The 13,567-nt window shown below is 47.1% G+C and overlaps 1 protein-coding gene across 4 annotated transcripts in view; it reads right to left on the bottom strand.

The window, feature by feature from the left end:
* PAK1 (p21 (RAC1) activated kinase 1) overlaps positions 1–13,567 on the bottom strand; it is a 92,913-nt gene that overhangs the window by 31,291 nt on the left and 48,055 nt on the right. For 3 of the 4 annotated variants that reach the window (XM_019530440.1, XM_019530442.1, XM_019530441.1), the window contains 4 exons: positions 12,081–12,291; positions 4,711–4,811; positions 3,269–3,416; positions 828–865 (listed from right to left, as the gene is read on the bottom strand). In XM_019530440.1, coding sequence (XP_019385985.1) covers positions 828–865; positions 3,269–3,416; positions 4,711–4,811; positions 12,081–12,270 — 477 coding nt within the window. In that variant the 5' untranslated portion in view covers positions 12,271–12,291. The remainder of the gene's footprint in view (positions 1–827; positions 866–3,268; positions 3,417–4,710; positions 4,812–12,080; positions 12,292–13,567) is intronic. The other variant, XM_019530443.1, reaches the window with a different exon arrangement.

The raw sequence follows: 13,567 nt of genomic DNA, 5'->3' as shown, positions 1-13,567 counted from the left end.
TCACTGATACACGAGACACTGTGGGTGCTTTAATTAGAGTGGCTCTTGGAGCCGCTCTAATTAAAGCGCTTTCCCACTCCCCCGAGCACATGTAAAAACAGCCCTGGAGCTTTGCTAAAGCTTCCTAGTGTCACCCTACAGATCATTTCCCACACCCCCCCTACAACTCTTCTCCCAACCTGCAAGCTGTTGCAATGTCAACACTTATTCAACTGTATCCTCCCAATAAAAGGGGAATACTGGTTGCATCCATATGTGCTGTGTATGTGCATGGGGGTGGGAAGAGGGGTAAAGGTCAAAGAAAAGATAAGACCGCCCTGAGAAGAATGCAGTTAATCATCAACAGCGGTTCGGTCAGATCTTGTGGGCTTTTAATGGTTTGGTTAGATCAAAAGATATTTATGGATCAGATACCAATAAAATCTACCTGGTACACTGAAAAAAACAGGCTGGATTGTATTTTGTAGACCTGTTTACACTGCTACTCACCAATGTCACTTCTACAAAAGAGATCCACTTCTATGAATGCACTAAATTAACTAATAATAAAAGTCATTTGAGTCTAGTGCCTTATATTCCAGCCACAGAGAGTTTATAGGAAGAACTGAAAGGAAAGAAATATGCTTTTTTAGGTCAGAATGACAGTTACCATAGTTTCCGCATGTTTTAAAAAGACTTTAAATAGATTAAATATATTGTTTAGCTATATTTTGGGTGTCTACAATACCCCACACTTGAAAAAAGCAAGCCAGCATTAAATGCAAAATGATTATAAGGTTGTTTTATGCACCTCTGAAAAACCAAATGAATACCAACAAAAAACTTACCACTGTATTTGATGAATTATAATCTTCTGCAGATTTATCTGAAACAGAGAAACAGATACCACTGCAATTATGATGAGAGTGATTTGCAATGCAACCATGCCTAGAGGCCCAGGCTGCAATAAGCTGTGGCAAGAACTGCAGAAACATAGTAAACTGCTGTGGGGAAAGGGATTATCCCCATCTTAGGGAGGGTGAACCCCAGCACAGGGTGACGAAGGGGTCTAAGGGTTTGGTCCAGGAAAGGGCTAATGACATTTTAGCCAGCGCCTGTTTCCTGGCAAGGCAGGAGGTTTTTGCAGACCAGATGCTGGGACCCAGATTTGCCCCCTTCCAGCGAGCTGTGAATACTCTGAAGCTGTGCCCATTGCACCACGATGGAGGGGTGGGTAGAGGGTGCTTCCGTGACTACCCTGCTTCCAGCCGGGTGGGTAGGGCAGTTTTCTGGGACATGAGGGAGGTAGGTCTGCAACCTCTTGGACATGAAAGTGATAAAACTAAATTGAGCTCCCTCGCTCCCTGGGGAAGTAGTCCAACCACTAGGATCCTGCTTATGGGGGACACTGCTGCCACCTCCTCCTCCAGTTGTATGTTCGAGAAAAGGACTGGTCTGTGCTTGGCTTGTGAAAGGAGGGTTGTAGGCAACTTCCCTTAGGAAGAGGTTCTGGACTCTAGATCCAGACTGGATGAAGACACGATACAGCACAAGGGGCCTGTTTAAAAACACATCTCCATTCTCGGTGCTGCCTACCGGCGAGCTCAGGGAGACTGTTCCCTGCTCAGCTTCCTGGTTGTTTTGAGTCCTATTCTGAAGCACCTAAAGCTCTGCATCCAGTATACAGGGAGTCTGGACGCCTGCCTCAGTGCTCTGGACACCACTCCAGGGCCACGTGCAGCACTAACTCCTTGCGCTCCAAGAAAGCCTGGACAGATTACAAGACACTGTTCACTGTCTTCCCAACCAGGTTCAACAAGCGTCCCAACTACTCCAGCCCTTTGTAATCCCTATGCACAGCCATGCAGAGAGAAGTGGAAGCTGATGGAGCCCAGAACCAAATTAATCATTTCAAATCCAATTCAGTTTAAGGGAACAGGAGGTCATTTTGTCAAGAAGTCTGACTATGTGGAGTTGCTGCCCACAAGTGATCTACGGCTTGGAGCTCCTGCAGCCTCTTGATGTGCCAAGAGGGTTTTCTTGAGGGAATAAGATGTGCGAAGGATTCCCCCAAGCAGGCTGCCATCCTGTACAATAAAAATCTAACACTCTGCAAGCACAATCAGGGCAAGCTCTTCCCTGGTGTTAGGGGTGCAATTCCCCAGAGGCACCAGTGCAACTGAAACTGAGCCAGCGCCTTCATTCAGATGCACAGAGTACTAGAAACCCTGCCAGCGCAATGAGGAGACCCCATCATGAACAGGGACTGCTGAGCAATGCAGACCCACGTGTCAATCTTGTCCATTGTAGCCAGGGGTGTCAAACTCATCTGGCCCCACAGGCAGGTCCAGATGGCACCCATAGACCAGATCCAGCACGTGTCCGGGAGCAGCTGGAGAGGATGCCACGTGCAGCACAGCTCCAGACGTGCTGGTCCACTGCCCTGGGGCCGCCCCGCATGCAGCGGCCGTTCTGGGGCTCCAGGACTCAAGTTGGAGCGAATGATGCATGCAGCGCAGCCCCAAAATCCTAGAGCAGCCACCACATGGAGTGCAGCGCCAGAGCGGCAAAACGACATGCTGATCCCTCCACCGTTCTGGGATGCAAGCTGCTGCAGGAGCTGTGGCCAGCATGTGGGGCTATCCAGCCACCTGCTGTCAACTCTGAGACCCATGGGCAGCACCGGGGGCAGACAACAGGGCTCCACGAACCAGATCTTTGACACCCCTTATCTAAGCAGTCAAAGGAGAGGGAATGGGCCACTGAGCATGGTTCTCAGATGTGCGGCGAGAAGGAGTGGTGACCAGACAAACCTTGCCGGTGCCTCTTCGTCAAAAGCGTATTCTGTGCTAAAAGAAATCCCACAAAGAGCTCTTGGCAAAACCACATTCCCTGGGTCTCACCATACTAATAGTTTCAAAGTCCTCATTCCCCCATATCCATGCAGCTACATCTTAAAACCAAGCTGGTGTAAAATGTGATAACCACTTCCCGAAGGGACTCTTCTCACCAAGACCACAACACCAGAGCTCTGCGACCCACTTACCAGTGTTAATCCACAAGGCACTACATGTTTCGGGATCTGCCCAGCCAACACCTCTTCTGTTTCACACCCAGATCTGTCCAAGTGATTACCAGGTTCTTGGGCTAGACTTCAAAGGAAGGGGGCTGTTCGCTGTGCCAGAGATCAGCTGCCTTGCCTTTGTAAAAGTGACTCTTCAAATTCAGTTTAAATGCCTGGGGCTACCAGGAAGCCTAGTTAAACAGTAGAATAAGACTGACCACCTACCTGTGAAACTCATGTACTTCTGGCTGTTGGAGATCTTCTTGGAGTTGTAAAATTCCAGCACATCGAGCACGGCTTGGGGATTTTTCTTCTGCTCCGATTTGGTGATGTTTGATGTCTGCAGTAACCGAGCCCATTGCTCTGGCATACCCTGGGGGAGATGTTTCAGGCAGTTACCACCAGCCTATTCACATCAAGAATATTTAAAACCTGGAGGTGTGCAACATTTAGTTCTCTCACTCAAGCTCAAGGAGATTATTGACAGCATCTGAAAGAGGGGAAAGCCTGGTGGACCGACAACTTACTTGTCTCTCAAGGGGCAAGGTTTGAAACCTTAATTGTGACCCTGCAAAATGATCCACATTGGCAAACCCTCTGCCACCATGCACTTCCATGCCAGTGGAGCTATGGTGCCACTCGATGCTTCCTGATGCTCTTGTAATGCACTGTCTTGACTGGGAGGAAACTGGGCTTGATGGCCCAGGTAACCCTTTCCAGTCCCATGTTCCTGTCTCATTGGTCGTGATGGTAGAGGAGTTCTAATGGCACCTTATGGAGATGTTCATCCCAAAGAGTAAAAACAGAAATGTCTTCAGCTACCAGCAAGATAAGTCTGGGGACCAGAGCCCTGACATTTGTCAGCCGTCAACACTAGATCATTTGCTATTCCTATTTGTTGCTACTCCAGTGTCCCAGGTACCAGAATCCCTACTCCAGAGAGTTCAGCCCCACTCATTAAAAGACTGATGGATCTACCAGTCAACTGCTTTGCCTGACTGCTTCATCTTGGCTAGCTGATGAGTACCACAGGCAGCCATGCACAGTGTGACTGTGAGCAAGAATAGAGTAAAGGCACCCAGGGGCCCTGGAAGTGAAGTTTATTAAAGAGAGAAAGCCGAACATGATTATCCCTGCAAACTACTTGTGTGGTGCCGCTGCTGTTCAATCCTATCTCACAATCAAATTCAGAACTAAGCATGATCAAATGTGATCTCGTCTCCCCAGTGATTTGTACAGAAGTTTAAAAAAAAAGAATAAATTGAAATCACTGTCAGCCTTCAGAGATCACATCCTACACACTAGCATGGGCATTTGCAGCTGCCTGCCTCCTAAGAAGAGATTGGGAGTTCAGAGAAGACATGGCTCTAACAAGAGGAGATTGATCATTTCTGTTCTGCGAAAAAGCTGCGTCGCTCCCCACTACACCAGGAAGTAGAAAACTTACCTGTAGTCCAGCCTTCTGGAATATATTAATGCCAAGTTTGAACAGGCCAAACTCCAAGTAGTCTGGTTCTCTACCAAGTGGGAATCTGTGGCCTATATTTTGTACGAGGTTCAGCTCAGTGATTATCAGCGTCCCTTTAAATACTACTTTAGGTAGGTTTAAAATGCCCCGATCCTCCAACGACAAGCACAACCATGCAATTCTCTTCTAATTCACTTACCGTGAATTCTCCCGTGACAGCATCAAACCCAACGTGAATCGTGTGCTCGAAATCTGAAGGGAGGGATATCTCTGGTCGTTCTTTCTCCTTCTTCTTATTGGCTGTCAGGGAGGAAAGCAAAATCCATCAAGCACAAAAAGCCTTCCCCAGCAGCTCATAGGTCCCTGTGAAACCAAACCCTACCACAAATGATGAACCCTGTGAGTAGCCCACACCCTTAAGCCACAAGTGAACTTTAAGTATTTCATCTGAATCGAAAGCAGCTGGTCAACATACCACATCATTCAGTCTAGTCCAGCTCAACCTTTGCACAGGCTGGATGAGTGGCACAGGACCAATCTGTGGGCCAGATCACTCGTGGGGTCAGTGTGCAGGATCAGGCCCCATGCTGCCCCAGTCCCACACATTCGTATCAGGCCCCAGGGAACCTCGGCCATCTGGCCCACAGGCTGGGGGTTGAGCACCCCTAGTCTAGTACAGCATAATGCAGGTAAGTCACAATAGCACAGGCCAACTCTTCAGAGAGGCTCAGCACCAGTCAGGGCCAGATTTTCAGGGGGACATATTGGGTGGACATCGGGTAAAAGCTCTCTGAGAATCAGACCAGAAACAGCAGCTATTGGGTGCTGAGCATTTTTGAAAATGTGCCCCATTTACTCCAGATGAACCAGGGGTAGGAACAACTAGACACATTTATAGCAGTTGAACAAATCTGGCACAGAGCGAAACCAGTTTAAAAACCATCACCAATCCATCCCACAAAGACAGAGCTGTTTAACATCACCTACTCATACATTGCTATTAGCAAAAGATAAAAGTTGTCTATACTGCGTCTGTCCATACTGGAGATCAAAAAGATCATTTGGCAAATACTGGCTCTCGTCAAATACCCCCCTCACCTAAGTGATTAAAAAACCAGAACAATTCAAGCCAACCACGTTATGCTTGCAAATAATCTTCTCTGACAATCAATTAGGAAAATATGATATAATGTTATTAGAGGTGCGCTAATAAAGGTTTTCTTGGCCGATACTGAGCAGATATGCAGCCCAGCAGCTTGGAGAGCAGCATCCAGCTGGTAAGCCAGGGGAAGGAGACTGAAGGGGTGGAGTGAAAGCAGATCGAGGCCCCCACGGTATGGGAAGGAGTGGGGCAGGGGCTGCCCAGCTGGGGCGAGGCAGAGCTGCCGGCCACTTGTCCAAGAGGCAGAGCAAGTGAGGAGTGGGGCCGCTCCCCGCCACTGTGCTCACCCTCAGGTGAGGCATGGAGGGCATGTCCCCTCTGGATTTGTGTGTGGGGTGAAGGCGCGCTGCCCGCTGGCTCAGGTCCAGAGGTTGCACCGGCCTCTTCACAGCACAGGGCTGGGCTCAAGGTGGGTAGGAGCAGGACAGGTGGCAGCAGCACTAGTGGGGGGCTTGCGGGGCTATGGCCACCCCAAAGTTCCCTGCAGCCTGCCCCCACAGCCGCTGCTCCCCCTGCCACTGCTCGCTCCGCACAGCTGAGCTTACCCTGAGTGCAGCCCCAGCCCACCCCACCAGGAAGAGGCCAACACAGCTCCTGGCCCCAAGCCCACAGCAGGCAGCCCACCCTTGCCCCATGCAAAAATCCAGGGACCACATGCCCCCCATGCCTCCCCTAGGGGTGCTAGCAGCAGCAGGGAGCCGCCCTGCACCCCCCATGCCCCCAAATGAGCAGCCCATGGCTCCACCCTGCATCTTGCCCCAGCCCTACTTCCTCCCTCACTGTGGGGGCCTCGATCTGCGCCCCCCATGCCCCTTCCCTCCCCCACACCTTCCCCCGGACAGACTTAACAGCCAGACGCTGCTCTCCAAACTACCAGGCTGCACTTCTTGCCCCATGCATGCTGTGGCTGCAGGCATGCACGCAGCATTTATCAGTGACATCAGCTACACCAACCAAAAAAAGCCAATTGCTGATAATGTTAATTTTCCCGTTATCGATGCCAATCCAATACGCAATCAATATATCAGTGCACCTCTAAATATTATCACCAAACAAGTTTAAAGCCATGTGCCAAAACTAAAGAATCTATCAAGTTGGGTCTGACCAAATCATTTGAAAGCACAACAAAAGCACAGCACAGTATTTCAGAATGGTAACAAAATGGGAACTGTGGGTAAAACAGAGGAACAATAGGCAGGAAAGAGCAGAAATAATTAAACTCTGAGATTCTTGGAATCAATTTTTTAAAAACATACTGACATCATCCCTGGGGAGTCTAACAAAGCCCTACCAATTGTATAATATATTTTATGCATTTTACTTTTAAAACATACTGTCCTCTGCAAACTGGAGCGAGGGTTGGATGCACTGATCAAATTGGCTGACCTCAGCATTTTCGGTACATATAGGGAGGGTGAATAACCAGGGCACAAGCAGGAGTCGGCCCTAAATTGCTTATTTTCCTGCTGTTATCTGGTCTGTCTATACACTAAATACAGACATTCAAAAAGCTTGAAGCAGAATCAATCCAAGTCACGTGATTTTGTTACATAATTTTCTGTAAGTGGCACAGTTTAGATTGGTAGTGAACAAAACACATTTCCCCTTGGTGGGAAAGGCAAATCTTAGACCAGGTTCCACCATTTTTAAACCAATCTATATGTGCCGAACTTCTGGTTCATCACCAGTTTGCAATCACTTACACCGGTAAAAGTGTAATCTCTGTACTTGGCCAAGGGTAGTTCTTTTATGACAGACTTTTCCCCAATACAGGGGCTTTTCAATATGCATAGCACTAAAACGTAGTTTTTTTTAAAACTCCATATATCCTAAAGAGCCACTATTCTATTCCCCACATAGCAACCATTTAAAGCATTTTTCAAGTGAAACTAGGTGGAAATACTTGAATCTTGTGGCTTGAGAAGGCCACATTCTACTCTCCATTATACCCATAGCAATCTAGTGCAATGTCACTGATATAAATAGAGTTATTCCAAGTTATACTGAACTGATGTAACTGCAGAATATCATGCCTGAAGGATTTGACTAAAGCCAGAAAAGAAATCACACATCGGGTTTATTGGACCATGCACAAAATAATGGTGGCTTTTGTGAAGGGAGGAATAAAAGAAACAGATGAAGCAGAGGAGGAGCCAGCAGAGATGGAAGCTGGGAAGGACCAGAAACACCAGCTGGTTACCAGATGTTGAACATCTGCAGCAGGCAGGACAGCAGCTGTCTCCACCAAAAGGCAGAGAAAACTGCATGTTGCCAACAAGGGATAGAAAAGAGAGGGACACTGCTAAGAACTGTGCTAAGACAACCCAAACCCTTTAGATTGGATCTCAAAACCAGTCTGAAGGAGGACGGGCTGCAAAAGAGCTAAGGAGCATTATGCCATTTACCGCCCAAAATTAATAGCCCAGAACTCTTCATTCCTCTATGTTTGGACCTACTGAATTTGGACCTACTTATGCAGGTGCATTTAGCACCCAGATTTCACATCTGCTGGGGTAAAACCTCTCACTAATCAGCGACCCCAGCATGCCTTCTCAGACAGCATAACGAATTCTGTCCTGATGACTCCCGCAGCTGCTTACAAATTCAGATTAAACACAAAAATGCATATTCAAGAAGCAGCCTCACATAAGCAGGGCTGCAGCTTGGATATGCCTCAGTTACATTAAATGATATGCGTGGTTTTCAATCAAGAATGAATAATGCAACTGCACCTGCACTGGCGATTTCATTCTTTTTCTATGTGTAGCTCACAGGCAGAAACGAAACCGGGACTGGAGCTGGACGTGCTTGATGATGAGTGAGCTGATCAGGCTTCCTGCACCTCAGACTTCAGCCAGAATCCTTGGGGTGCCTACTTACCTCCAGCGAGCAACTATGCAAGCTCATGGCTTTAGTCTTTCGTCTTTCTTCTAGGTATCTTCTTCCTATTGCTTATCATGTCATATCTCAAGTTATAGTCAGAGCTCTGGGACTGTGGTTTGCAGTCTAACCTCCAAGTTCGTGCTACTGCCAGCAGGGACAATGTCCTATAGCTTTTGACTGGTCCTACACAGCCCCAGCCTGCAACTTTGGATGCTGTAAAACTACCTAAACACGCCTGGATTAAGTAAACCAGCATTCAAATGCTTAAAATATTCTTATCCGATTCCAAGCATGTGCGTGCTAAGGAGGCTTTTGATCAAATCTAAGAGGCTGATTGCAAAGCCTAATGCATTAAAATATTAACATCGTCAATGCCTTTTGTTGTAGGTGTTGGATAGCACAGCCTGAGTTACAAACCAAGTCCCCCACTATCACCAGGCCACGTCCTGGGGTGGAGCTCCTCAGATACAGATGGAGGCTGTCTCTTCAGCATAAGAGGGAGTTGTTAGATCTGAAGCCTCAGCTGACAGCTCCAGACAACATCCCGATAGCTCCGTCCACTAAATCGCATCAGGCCTTAGCCCCAAGAGATCCAGAGGATTCACAGCTCCCTTGGACATCAGCACAGCTGCTGGTGCTTAAATCCATTTACCATTAAATCTGTGCCCTTTTAACTATTCAATTAGAGCTGAAGTTGTACCACCCGGTGCTTCCTGGAGCAGAAGAGCACAAAGCCATTCTAACCCCAAACTCCACCCCGAACAGCTCCAGGTTCATGTACCAAAACCTGCAAATCATCTTACGGCCTGATCTGCTTGGCTTTTTTTCTGCTTCAGAAAGCTGTGCTCCGGATACAGACCCATAAGAAGACTATGTCTATGCCACATTAAGTCACGCTCTGCAGAGCTAGCCAAACTGCCCCAGGTCTCAGAAACTGTACAGCCACATTCAGTGCAGCTCTCCCTTCAAGGCTAGTTGGCCCTGTGAAAACACAGGGAATACAAGTCCAGGGAGAGTGCTGAGCTAACCATGATTATGCCATTTCTAGTATCTAAGTAGGCTCATTGGAGCTTGTTTTAGATAAGTGGACATGTCACCCCAATGGACCATGAAAGGGCACAGTGTTTCCACCAAATGAGCATTTCCATGTTCTTAATGGACTAAGCAGTATGAGCTACCTAAATATTCTTCTTATTTACATGACTTCCCCAGGTGTTCATACTGCTCAGACAGACAGCCTTGCCTTTTAAACCTGGAAAACAACTGTTTTGCCTATAAAGCTTAGCCTTTGTGGGGCACCACTCATCTGAGGCAGCCAAGGACTGGTGCAGATCTCAGGGATTACCAAGACCTCTTATTCTGTTTTGTGCTAGTTTACATGATGTGAAAGGGAACAGAAAAGGAGGACCCCGATATCTAATTCCAGTACTTGACCCTACCAATACCTGCCAACGCCAATTCCTTAACCAAAGAAGTCCACTGAGAAACACTTTCCACAGGCCCAGCATTTAGTATTTGGTACTGTTCTCATTGTATGGCAGGGCTGAGCAGCCGGAGACCCCACGCCACGCTGGTCACAGGCCATGGGCCACATGCTACGCAAGCTCCCCAGGACCACCCAGCATACACAGCACTAGCTCCCCTGCTCCACCAAGCTTAACAGGACCCTCCATCTGCTCTGCCCTGCCCCAGAATAAGCCATGTCTGCCACAGCAGCCATAAGAGCTGGACAGCCCCGCTGTATAGCAACCACAGCACTGCAAAGAAACATCACCAGTCTTGCATTCATATCTCGCATGCAGCTCTGCTCACTCTCACCATCGAATGACTCGTTTCCCATTGACATTGGCTGTGCTTTTCATGGTGCTTGATAAGTAGAGGCTGCCTTAAGGAGGTATAGGAAGCCAGCCCTCAGTACAGAGCAGGGTGCTGTGGAGACGGCACCATATTTTCCCACATACCACATTCCCCAAAATATAATACACACCTTATTTTTGAAAAGCAGAATAAAGAAAAGAGATCCTCCTTTGTAGTTACTGGGTGCGTCTACATGTTCATTAATGAGCCGTAGTTACTTTGCATTAAGTTTAGTACTTGGCTAGCGAAATACTAAATCAATGCATAGTACTGCACAGTAACCTCAGCACATGGGTTTTTTTAGATGCTAATTGTACAGTCGCCTAAAACTACTGCACTAGGCGTATTAGCATGGGTTTTGCCTAGCACAATACTGTGCAGTGTTATTAGGCTATTGCACAGTTAGCATCCCATGTAAATGCAGCAGCTAGAGAGAAGAGCCTGCTGATTGGTCTGCTTCCTAGGAGTTGCACGCACCTTATAATTGGCAAAAACTGTTCTTACTGTATTTCTCACCTTGTGCACCAAAATTTCCAGGAGTTGATTTTTTAAGGGGGAAGTGCATGTGTAGTATGTGAGAACATATACCAGTTTCCTTCACAGCAGCTTTACAAATCTGAATCTTCGCCATTCTGAGCATGGAGAGCAGGAAGAAATCATAGGACTAAATTAATAACCAGAACAAAGGAGTCCAGCACCCTACTGTAAGAGTGAAAGCACAGATAACCATACATATAAAATCTAGAGAAAGAGCCACTGATGTAGTAGTCAGATGCCAGGGTGCTGGGCACACTATCAATCCTTAGAGAAGCGGAGAGATCGTGTATTATAAAGGACAAGGTTCCCTAAAATAGGTTATAGATATAAAAGGAAACAGTACAGATTAAGGACTGGAAAACATCTTCTATCATTTCAAGTGATTCATGTGATAAATGCGCAGTCTTTAAAATAGCCTAATGGTAGAAATTAAATTTGCATGTACAGGACACAGTTCTTTCCCCATTTCCATCTATTCTCTTCCCCATTACAGCAAGAGTTCCTTCAACATGGAGGAAATTAGGCAATAAATTATACCGATGGATTTTTTGAAGTAGTGGGTAGATGATGTCCACCTCAACATTTTAAAATAGAACAAAATGACAGATCACATCTGAAACATTCAGCGATTCAGGGCAAAGACAAGGTAACAACATATAACAGGCCTGGTGGGAGACGGCCCTTCAGGCACACTTGTACTGTACTAGTCTGCTCTCAGTGTCACGACCACAGCGGGCCAAGGCTTCCTTTAGCTGCAATAGTTGCAACTAGCAAAAGTCACTTCAGACAACCGCTGAAAAGGAGGGCCAGTTCCCTGTTTCCAGGGACAGTCGCTTGATGTCATCTTCGTAGTATACACACTCCCCTTGCACACTGATCGCATGATAAACAGAAATGGGAAGGGAAGAATGGCAAGAGAATGTGGCTAATTATTAGGAAAATAGATTTCCAAAGCACATCCACATATTTCCAACATGACCAATACAGTTTCATATTCAACAAATAGTACGTGTCCTGAATGAGCCTCCAAAGAGTCATTAGGATCACTTCCCAGCCAAAAACTCACGCTTAGCATCATGCGGAAAGGAAGTTTATGGAAGGAAATAAAAAAATATATCAAACTACTGTACTTTTATCTCCCGGTAAGATTGATCGGTAAAATCGGTCTCTCTTTTTCTTTTCTTCAGGATTGGGAGGCAAAGGCTTCGAGCCGTGGTTTAAAGAGCCGGTGTCTTTGCTTCCAGATCCGATCATAGTGCTGGTGTTTCTCATTGGCGGGGCAGGAGGTTTGTCTTCTGTTTCAATACCATTATTGGACATCTTCAGCTGAAGAAGCTGTCACTGGGGATCAAGAAAGAGAATCAGTCATCCCTTTTGTGATTGTAGCTAGAAAATGCACAAACTGATCCTTCAAACCAGCCACCCATGAGTCAGTCCTGTCCCACAGCTCAGCTATAGATCACCAACTTGCATGCAACATTTCTTTTAGCAAGCAAAGTGTGGTCCCACAGCAATGTTCCCTTTGTATTAATATGCAGCTAAGGATTCAGGTTTAGGAAACTTAACACTAAATCTGTCCAAAATGTATTTCCAATGTCAAGACCAAGTTTAAATGCTCTTTGTTTTATTGCTTTGGGACATTTCCTTTCATCAGGCTACATCCCCCAAATGCACACAGTAATTCAAGTTAAGAGTCCCTTTAAGTGCAGGTTTAAACAAAACATATATGCAGAAACGCCATGCAGAATAACTCAGTGGCAACAATTAATCATGCCTCACCAAATGGGAGCAAGGGCAATTTTTACACAGCCTGTCTGGAAACAAGAGCTGATGGGAGGGGGGGGGTTCAAGCTTTTAATGCAAATTTAGTTTCCAAACAAGAATAAAATAACAACTAGCCAGGCTACTTTCCAGTTCTGCAAGATATAAGGAAACCCGAGTCGGGAGCTATTACTTCTGTACTAATGCGGAGCCCAAGAACCTGTCCCACTGCACAAGGTCAGAAAATGCAAACTTGTGTTAGTTTAATTTGGTTTTAATTGCTCCTTCTGAAGTTGTCCTCCAGGACAGTGCTAGGACGTCCCAACCTAGCCGGGCTGTGTGCCAGCAGAGGGCTCCCGAGGACCAGGCCATGCTCCAGGAGGGAGGTGGCAGTCACCGAAGAGCCTGAGAAAGACTTGGGGTCCTCGTGGGCAGACAAACGTGTGCTCAGCGTCTCTCTATATCAAACTCCAGGCACAAGTTTCCACGAGCAGCAGCTGGCTACCCTCAGGCTTTCAACGCCCAGACAGGACATGAGGCGAGCCACTGAATTCGATCTCAGAGCAGCAATTCCCGTCATAAGGAAGCAGCACAGAAAAGGGCAATTACTGCACACCACCTGCCTCAAGGTTACTACCATGACTTCCAGGAGAAGCTTTTCTCCATCTGTCTGGGTGTGTTTCAGCATCTGGTCCTCCGCGGCCACAAGCCTCATGCCATTCCCCGACATGGGACTGAGCAGGAGTGGACAACAAGGCAGACAGTGGAGGATGCGGAGACCAGGAGCTGCCTATGACTTTGGGGGAGGGAGGTGTCTTCGTCAAGACAGGCAACCTTGACAGCGCTCTGCAGGCAG

Source organism: Crocodylus porosus, unplaced genomic scaffold (genome assembly GCF_001723895.1).
Source record: "Crocodylus porosus isolate Cpor-Errol unplaced genomic scaffold, CroPor_comp1, whole genome shotgun sequence".
NCBI classification, from domain to species: Eukaryota; Metazoa; Chordata; order Crocodylia; family Crocodylidae; genus Crocodylus; species Crocodylus porosus.
This window is presented reverse-complemented; position numbering and strand designations above follow the sequence as displayed.